Source organism: Haliotis rufescens, unplaced genomic scaffold, assembly GCF_023055435.1.
Source record: "Haliotis rufescens isolate VD_foot unplaced genomic scaffold, xgHalRufe1.0.p SCAF_21, whole genome shotgun sequence".
NCBI classification, from domain to species: domain Eukaryota; kingdom Metazoa; phylum Mollusca; class Gastropoda; order Lepetellida; family Haliotidae; genus Haliotis; species Haliotis rufescens.
Window position 1 is genome coordinate 4,527,461 of NW_025963902.1, and position 9,863 is coordinate 4,537,323.

The window sequence follows — 9,863 nt, forward strand, 5'->3', positions numbered from 1 at the left end:
GGTGTTGTGTGTGCATGGTGTAGTGTATGCGTAGTGTGGTGTGTGTGTGCATGGTGTGGTGTGTGTGAGTGTGCGTGGTGTTGTGTGTGTGTGTGTGTGTGTATAGTGGTGTGTGTGTGTGGTGTGTGTGCATGGTGTTGTGGTGTGTGCGTGGTGTTGTGTGTGTGCATGGTGTGGTGTGTGTGTGCATGGTGTTGTGTGTGTGCATTTTGTTGTGTCTGTAGTGTGTGTGCGTGGTGTAGTGTGTGTGCGTGATGTGGTGTTAAGTGTGTGGTGTGTGTGCGTGGTGTTGTGTGTGTGAGTGTGTGTGTTTGGTGCAGTGTGTGAGTGTTTGTGCGTGGCGGCGTTGTGTGTGTGAGTGCGTGTGCTTGTTGTGTATGGTGTGTGTCCTTGGTGTTGTGTGTGTGTGTTGTGGTGTGTGTGCGTGGTGTGTGTGTGCGAGATGTGGTGTGTGTGAGTGCGTGGTGTGGTGTGTGTGAGTGGGCGTGGTGTGTGTGTGAGAGAGTGAGAGTCAGAGTGTGTGTGTGTATGTATGTTTGTGGTGGGGAGACTGTGTTTGTGAGTGTGCGTGTGTGTTGTGTGCGCGTGATGTGTTGTGTGTGTGGTGTTGTGTGTGCGAGTGTGTGTGCGTGGTGCATGATGTGGTGGTGTGAGTGTGTTGTGTTGTGTGTGTGGTGGTGTTGTGTGTGCGTGGTGTGTGTGCGTCGTGTTGTGTGCGTCGTGTTGTGTGCGTTTTGTGTATGGTGTGTGTCCTTGGTGTTGTGTGTGTGTGTTGTGGTGAGTGTGCGTGGTGTGTGTGTGCGAGATGTGGTGTGTGTGAATGCGTGGTGTGGTGTGTGTGAGTGTGCGTGGTGTTGTGTGTGTGTGCGTGGTGTGTGTGTGAGAGAGTGAGAGTCAGAGTGTGTGTGTGTATGTGTGTTTGTGGTGGGGTGAACGGGTGTGTTTGAGTGTTTGTGGTGGGGAGACTGTGTGTGTGAGTGTGCGTGTGTGTTGTGTGTGCGTGGTGTTGTGTGTGCGACTGTGTGTGCATGATGTGTTGTGTGTGTGGTGTGGTGTTGTGTGTGCGAGTGTGTGCGTGGTGTTGTGTGTGCGACTGTGTGTGCATGATGTGTTGTGTGTGTGGTGTGGTGTTGTGTTGTGTGTGCGACTGTGTGTGCATGATGTGTTGTAGGTGTGGTGTGGTGTTGTGTGTGCGAGTGTGTGTACGGGGTGCGTGATGTGGTGGTGTGAGTGTGTGGTGTTGTGTGTGCGTGGTGTTGTGTTAGTGGTGTGTGTGCGTCGTGTTGTGTGCATGGTGTGGTGTGTGTGTGGTGTGTGTGTGCATGCGAGGTGTTGTGTGTGTGCGAGGTGTTGTGTGTGTGGTATGTGTGCGTGGAGTTGTGTGTGTGGTATTGTGTGTGTGTGGTGTGTGCGTGGTATTGTGTGTTGTTATGTGTGTGTGTGCGTAGTGTGTGTGTGTGTGTGCGTGGTGTCTTGAGTGTGTGTGCGTGGTGTAGTGCATGCGTGGTGTTGTGTGTGTGAGCGTGCGTGTGTGCGTGGTGTTGTGTGTGTGCGTGGTGTGGTGTGTGTGTGCGGTGTTGTGAGTGTGTCGTGTGTGTGCGTGATGAGGTGTTGTGTGTGTGGTGTGTGTGCGTGGTGTGGTGTCTGTGCGTGGTGTGGTGTGTGTGAGTGTGTGGTGTGGACTGTGCGTGGTGTTATGTGTGTGTGTGGTGTGTGTGTGCGAGAGAGAGTGTGTGTATATGTGTTTGTGGTGGGGTGAACGGGTGTGTTTGAGTGTGTGGTGGGGAGACTGTGTGTATAAGTGTGTGTGTGTATGAGTGTGTGTGTGTGAGTGTGTGTGTGTGAGTGTGTGTGTGTGTGTGTGTGTGTGTGTGTGTGTGTGTGTGTGTGTGTGTGTGTGTGTGTGTGTGTGTGTGTGTGTGTGTGTGTGTGTGTGTGTGTGTGTGTGTGTGTGTGTGTGTGTGTGTGTGTGTGTGTGTGTGTGTGTGTGTGTGTGTGTGTGTGGTGGGCGGTGTGTGCAGACCTTCATTATGAAATATACCTCACGTTTCCTTCGAAGCTTTATATGAGATCCGGTAAGAGCTAATTCCTTTGCGAAATGGGATCATACAAAACTTTATGGGTTGGTGAGTGAGTGGGTCTGTGGGTTAGTGAGTGAAAGGGTTGCCATGATTTTCGCAGAAGGTTGGAGTTTCAAATACCAATGAATAATGGACGTATGATACACTTACATATAGATATGTTGATAACCCACGTCGTTCTGGCCATATCATTAACTTTCTCAATTGTTCGACGCATCCCAGAGAGTGTTGTAGCTGATGGCCACCACGCAAAACACATGCTGCACGTGCAACTTGTGCACAAGCCAGACAGAACAATGTTCATATCTGTCAATCTTCTGTGATGTTGAACATGTGTCAGCTGAATCGACACTTCTGGCTTGACCTCAAACAATAGGAATATATAAGTATACCGGTCAGTGACTGCACAGCCCAAGCGCTTGTCTGTCTCCCACACCCTTGAGAAAAAAATAAAAGAGGAGTCCAACTCAAGTCTAGAATGATTTGGCAAGTCTAGATTGCCATACAGCTGTTGCTCCTGAATTAAGGATTGTTTTTGGCTCCATTTGGATTTGTATAATTTTGTAGATATTTTTTTTTTTTTAAAAGATAAAAAAAATCGGGGACTAAATATCTGTCTAGCACTGCGCGAAAGAAGCATGTTTGCTGTCCGCATCTGGTCCCAGATGTACAGTGAGCGTGCGCTTTGGTGGGTAAATCGGGACGGTTCACTTTAGATATATCTGAAAATTCCCCGTAAACTCAACATTGGTCCACTGACCCACCCCTCTCCTATACTGAGTTGGTTGGCTGGTTGGTTGGTTGTTTAACGCCGCGCTCAGCAATATTCCAGCTATATGACAGCGGTCTTTAAATAATCGAGTCTGGACCAGACAATCCAGTGATTAATATCATGAGACCCGTGAAGATCCGGGGTAAAATAGGTCTTCAGCAACCCATGCTTGCCGTAAAAGGCGACTATACTTGACGTAAGAGGCGACTGACGGGATCGGGTGGTCAGACTCGCTCACTTGGTTGATGGATGTCATCGATCCCAATTGCGTGGATCGATGCTCATGCTATCAACCACTTGATTGTCTGGTCCAGACTCGATCATTTACAGACTGCCGTTATATAGCTGGAATATTGCTGAGTGCGGCGTAAAACAAAACACAAACCAAACCAAATCTCCTATATTGATGACGACAATGAATAACGGATGACAGTCTCACTTAGGCCATTATGACCAGGTGATCTAATAACCCTTTAGAGTAGAGTTTTTTTCAGAATATTTCAAAATGTAAGGTATGGCATTAGGTATTGTCTCACTCCCCGTCCCACAATTTTATCAACCCCTCCTCATCTTCTTTCAACTCACATCACCAACGCTTTCTCGTCATCTGAATTACGTGCGCACTGTCACATATCCAAGGGGTATATATAACCATAGCAACTTTACATGTAGCTCACCTGATCAGGAACGGGCGCTCGAAACTGAAACATTATGTAGTTGACTTGTGTGAATGTATACATTTCAATATTTTAATTTTTCTTCAAGTAGCGAGAATAGGTTTTATTAGCTTACAGGAATCCTAAAAGTTTTATTGTTGAAACTCTGCACGAATTTCTGTCAATATAACGATGGTTTTGTTATATGTCACAATATATACATTACATCAAACAACTGGTGCTGCCATAATCTAAAATCAACCCAAAGGCTTTCTTGGCCTCTTGAAGTGATGGCTATTTTCGATCACCAGGTGAGCTAAAGAGCCGTGGCACTCTTTTAAGTATTTATGTACAGGTAACAGTTAGGAGGCATTGTTGAACCGCGGCCAAACTAGATAATAACATTACATACAACTCAAGGCCGTCTCTTTGGGCGAGATATTCCTCCTGCAGCGCACAAGTGGTAGACTAAATAACAAGTTATCTACACGTGAATAGATTTTACGTTTTTCTCTCCAACATGATGACAGGATGTGCTGATATATCGGGGATGTTGTCACTCATTATTACAAATTGAGTTAATGCGGGATTTATAGGAACTATAACGGGTAACAAACATGTACGTGTATAAACATAGAAAGGTACATGCCAACTGCCTGGGCTTGAGCTCAGGAGTATAGCTCAGACATCCAGACTCGCCATTTTCGAAAAACACAACGTACGGCCTATTTTAAGACAGATCTTGATATGTTTAAAAAAGTTATATACACACACTTTTATTTGATGGAAAAAGGAAATACACAAAGCTTGTTCCAACATGGATTCCTACCAGTGCTGAGATGACTTATGCGATTGAGACTAGCCTGTCTGCCAGACTCTTGAGAATAGATTCAAAAATTTATCCAGAATGATTTGACAAGTCTAGATTGCCTCAGCTCTTTGAGCATTGTTCTGGGCTCCATTTGGATTTTACTTTTGATTTTGTAGATATATATTTGAAAATGATAAAACTTTAAATATGGAACTATCTGTTTGAGTAGACTCATTCGTCACCACTCGCCTCTTTCCGTAACTATTCGGCTTGTCCCGGAATAACACGAGTTGGTCACGAATGAGAGTAGACTGAGACTTAGGGGTCCAGTAAAGGCAACAGTTACAAATGCTGCTGTAGTAATAACTACACGCCATTCAGTTTCCCAAAGGGAGATAATCGGAGAGCTCCCGAATGACCATGACACGTGAATGTCGATAACTGGCTGTTTGTCTTAAATGCGCATCATTTTTCACCACAGCAAAACTGATACAGTCATATGCAGGAACCCAGTCAAAATAACGCATCAGTTTAATACATCATCTGAATTATATTACTTCTGGATGTTTACCATAGTCTTTACAGTAAAAATGCTCGGTTTAGTCTGAGGTCAAACGCGTCACTGACATCTGTGCTGGATTTGTGCTGAAGAGAACCAGTCTTGCATGACAAGGGCGGTGCCTGTAGTCCGCAGACATTCCTCCTGTATCATGGCGGTAACGGTAGCGCCATCTGGCGATTCATATAATGATTCAACATTTGGCAATTCAGTGACTCCTAAACAATACGAACCCGAACGGAGAACAATGGCGGCTTTATTTATTAATTTTTATATCTCTTAGTTTTGGGTTTGTTTTCATTCCTCAACTTCAATGCTCTTAAAAGACGTTTGAGCCAAGTATGATTTGTTTCTTTGGCGTGATACAGGAATGATTTCGTCAACACAACACATAACTGAAAACAGGAGTCAGCTGCTTTCAAAGCCACTACTAGTATATGGGCGTGGTTGGGAGTAGGGGGTCGTGTGAGTATGGTGATGGGGTAGCCTCGTATTTACACGCGTTGCACATCACGATACAAAGTGAGTGAGTATTGTTTTATGACGCTTTAGCACTGCCACAGAAATTCCACAACAGGGACACCATTTGCTTCAAATAGTTTAACCCTGTGGGAAATCAAACCCAGGTCTTCGGCGTTACGGGCGAACGCTTTAACCACAAGGCTACCCCAACGCCCCTCATCACGCTGAATTCCTGGTTTCGAGGAAATAATGGTGTTCCATGGCGTAATATGACTGGGATATTGCTAAACGGGGCAGAGAACTCAAACCACTCACTCATTCATTGTCTTATTTACTCTAACGGGGTGGTGGGGTAGCCGAGTGGTTGAAAGTGTTCACTCGTCACACAGAAGACCCGGGTTCGATTCCCCACATAGGTACATTGTGTGAAGCTCATTTCTGGTGTCCCCCGCCGTGATATTGCTGGGATATTGCTAAAAGTGGCATAAAACCATACTCACGCACTCACTCACTCACTCATTATGAATGACGTCAAGTTATCTCATTGAGTACCCTCTCAAACTGAGTAGTTGCACGACCGAGCCTTTGATAGGGTAGGTCAGTGGTTACTGCGTTCGCTCATCACGCCAAAGACCCGGGTTCGATTTTCCGCATAGGTACAACAGGGACCATGTGTGAAATACATTTCTTGTGCTTCCTCCTCCGCGATCTAGTGGATTGAGCGTCTGTCCGTTGAGCGGAAGGTCGGTGGTTCGATCCCCGGCTGCGTCATAATGTCATAGATGGTACTTGTTGTTACCCTGTCGGCTAGGAGACTGTGTACTGTGTCTGAGTGGGGTGTTCATGTTAAACTGTGGCATGGTATCTCAGTGGGCTAGCGCAGAAACAAACACGCGCGCGCACACACACACACAACACCATGCACACACACACACACACACACACACACACACACACACGAACACACATGAACACACACGAACACACATGAACACACACATGCACACACACACATGCGCACACACACACAGACCACACACACACATATGCACACACACGCACGCACACATGAAGACACACACACACACACACACACACACACACACACACACACACACACACACACACACACACACACACACACACACACACACATGCACACAAACAGACCACACACACGCACACACACGCACACACATGCACACACACAGACCACACGTCGCTGCGTGAGTACCATAATCTTGAACCCGTCGTTCAACCCCGTTTCACCTCACCACACCTATTCCTTTAACCCAGGGAATCCAGTAGCCCAAGGATACGTGTATACACACAGCACCTGCAATAATCTAACACCGTGAAACAAAGGGTGTGAAGAAATCTTTGATTAGAGCTAACCATGTTTGTATTCACAACATCCTCACATCGCATTTACCGTTAGCCGACAAACCTTTTACATATATACATTTTCTCGGTGGCATATTTCTGCGGCTCCATCTCGAGGTGCTAATCTGTACAACCCTGGGGATGCTGTCCATCTGCTAGACAGGTATTAATATTGATGCTACGTGGGTCATGTTGACTCAGTGTATAACACATTGGTGCTTGATTCAGTGCCATATCTGAAAATACTGAACAGATTCTCTTGTGTCTGTTCGAAGCATTCGACGCTCTAGGACACTCAAGGATGCTCAAGGACACCAAAACGACTCAGGAGGCTCTAGGACACTCAAGGATGCTCTAGGACACCAGAACGACTCAGGAGGCTCTAGGACACTCAAGGATGCTCTAGGACACCAGAACGACTCAGGAGGCTCTAGGACACTCAAGGATGCTCTAGGACACCAGAACGACTCAGGAGGCTCTAGGGCACTCAAGGATGCTCTAGGACACCAGAACGACTCAGGAGGCTCTAGGACACTCAAGGATGCTCTAGGATACCAGAACGAAGTAGGAGGCTCTAGGACACTCAAGGATGCTCTAGGACACCAGAACGACTCAGGAGGCTCTAGGACACTCAAGGATGCTCTAGGACACCAGAACGACTCAGGAGGCTCTAGGACGCCAGAACGACTCAGGAGGCTCTAGGACACTCAAGGATGCTCTAGTACACCAGAACGACTCAGGAGGCTCTAGGACACTCAAGGATGCTCTAGGACACCAGAACGACTCAGGAGGCTCTAGGACACTCAAGGATGCTCTAGGACACCAGAACGACTCAGGAGGCTCTAGGACGCCAGAACGACTCAGGAGGCTCTAGGACACTAAAGGATGCTCAAGGACACCAGAACGACTCAGGAGGCTCTAGGACACTCAAGGATGCTCTAGGACACAAGAACGACCGTGGACGCCCTAGGACACTCAAGAATGCTCTAGGACACAAGAACGACTCAGGAGGCTCTAGGACACTCAAGGATGCCCCAGGACACAAGAACGACTCATGAGGCTCTAGGACACTCAAGGATGCCCCAGGACACCAGAACGACTCAGGAGGCTCTAAGACACAAAAGGATGCTCCAGAACACCAGAACGACCCAGGACGCCCGATGACACCCAAGGGTGCTCCAGGACACCAGAACGACTCAGGAGGCTCTAGGACACCCAAGGGTGCTCAAGGACACCAGAACGACCCAGGACGCCCGATGACACCCAAGGGTGCTCCAGGACACAAGAACGACTCATGAGGCTCTAGGACACCAAAGGGTGCTCCAGGACACCAGAACGACTCAGGAGGCTCTTGGGCGAAAATGCTCAAGGACACTAGTTTAGACAGTCGACCAGTGCAGATCCGGGCTAGACTAGGTCTTCAGCAACCCATGCTTGTCGTATACGTAAGTGGCGACTAACGGGGTCGGGTGGTCAGGTTCGCTGACTTGGCTGATGCATGTCATCGTATCCCACTGATTGCGTGGATCGATGTTCATGAATCACTGGATTGTCTGGCCCAGACACGATTATTTACAGACCGCCGTCATATAGCTAGAATATTGCTGAGTGCGGCGTTAAACAACAAACAAACAAACAAATTATATAAATTTAGTCACGTGACACCAGGACCGTCCAGCACACGAGTGTATCTCGTCACCTTACACAAGGATCGTCCAGTACGCTAATTTATCTCGCCACGAGACACAAGGAACGTCTAAGGCTCTAATTTATCTCGCCACGAGACACAAGGAACGTCTAAGGCTCTAGTTTATCTCGTCACGAGACACAAGGAACGTCTTAGGCTCTAGTTTATCTCGCCACGAGACACCAGGAACGTCTAAGGCTCTAGTTTATCTCGCCACGAGACACCAGGAACGTCTAAGGCTCTAGTTTATCTCGTCACAGAACACCAGGAACGTCTAAGGCTCTAGTTTATCTCGCCACGAGACACCAGGAACGTCTGAGGCTCTAGTTTATCTCGTCACCGAACCCCAGGGTGCTCCTGCGACACCCCGTGACACTCTAGGCGACCTGGCGACAGTCTAATCTCCACGTTTATCTCGTCACAGAACACCAGGGTGCTCTTACGACACCCCGGGACACTCTAGGCGACCTGGCGACAGTCTAATCACCACGTTTATCTCGTCACTGTATGTTTTATACGCCACAGTCATGATCAGTTATATCTCAGCTTAAATACTTCAATATAAATTTTCTTGAATTTTATGGTATTAAAAGATCAGTAAATACATACAGGACACAATTAGGCATTAATAAAGACCTGCATCTGGAAACAACAAACAATACAAATATATTTATTGCCAATCTTTTTTCATGTAAAAAAGGCTCAAAGAAATACTACTATGTAATAAGTCAAACCGATGAAAGCTTAAAAGTTATTGACAAGTGGGAAGAGGAACTTTTAATGGATATGAACTGGCCTAGCTTATTTATCAGAGCACACAAAACTACTCCAGACCCTAAACTTAGATGGTTTCAGCTTAGAATGCTCCACAGAATTCTACCTGTTAAAACTTATCTACTCAAGATGCATATTGTTGACAACTGTCTATGTACTTTCTGTAATGCCGAGCCAGAATCTATCCAACATCTGTTTTGGGACTGTAGGGTAAGCAAAAACTTCTGGAAAAGATTTTCACAATGGATTGAATCTAAGTGTCCACATACTGGCAAGATAAATCTTACTTCAGACCTAATTCTTTTTGGCTTTTCAAAACATTTCCATACCGATGATATTTTTGATCTGATACTCTTATTGGCGAAATTTCACATTTATAGATGCAAAATGAAAAATAACCAACCAACCATTACACATTTCCATGAGGTTATATCTCAGCTTTATCAAGGTCGTAATAAATAATCGAATATAGGCCAGGTAACTTCATCATCATCATCATCATCATCATCATCATCATCGTCGTCGCCGTCGCCGTCGTTATTATTATTATTATTATCGTTATTGTTGTTGTTGTTATTATTGTTATTATTATTATTATTATTATTATTATTATTATTATTATTATTATATGAGCTAAAATTTCATTTTTTAAAAACATAGAACTAAGGAGTGTATAAA

At 45.9% G+C, this 9,863-nt stretch overlaps 1 protein-coding gene across 1 annotated transcript; it reads left to right on the plus strand.

The window, feature by feature from the left end:
• Positions 1-5,866: 5,866 nt before the first annotated feature.
• Positions 5,867-8,022, plus strand: LOC125382939 (stress protein DDR48-like). Its single transcript, XM_048401308.1, has 4 exons — positions 5,867-5,934; positions 7,000-7,288; positions 7,371-7,591; positions 7,791-8,022. Exons 1-4 carry the CDS (start codon positions 5,867-5,869, stop codon positions 8,020-8,022), a joined length of 810 nt encoding a protein of 269 aa, XP_048257265.1.
• Positions 8,023-9,863: the final 1,841 nt, after the last annotated feature.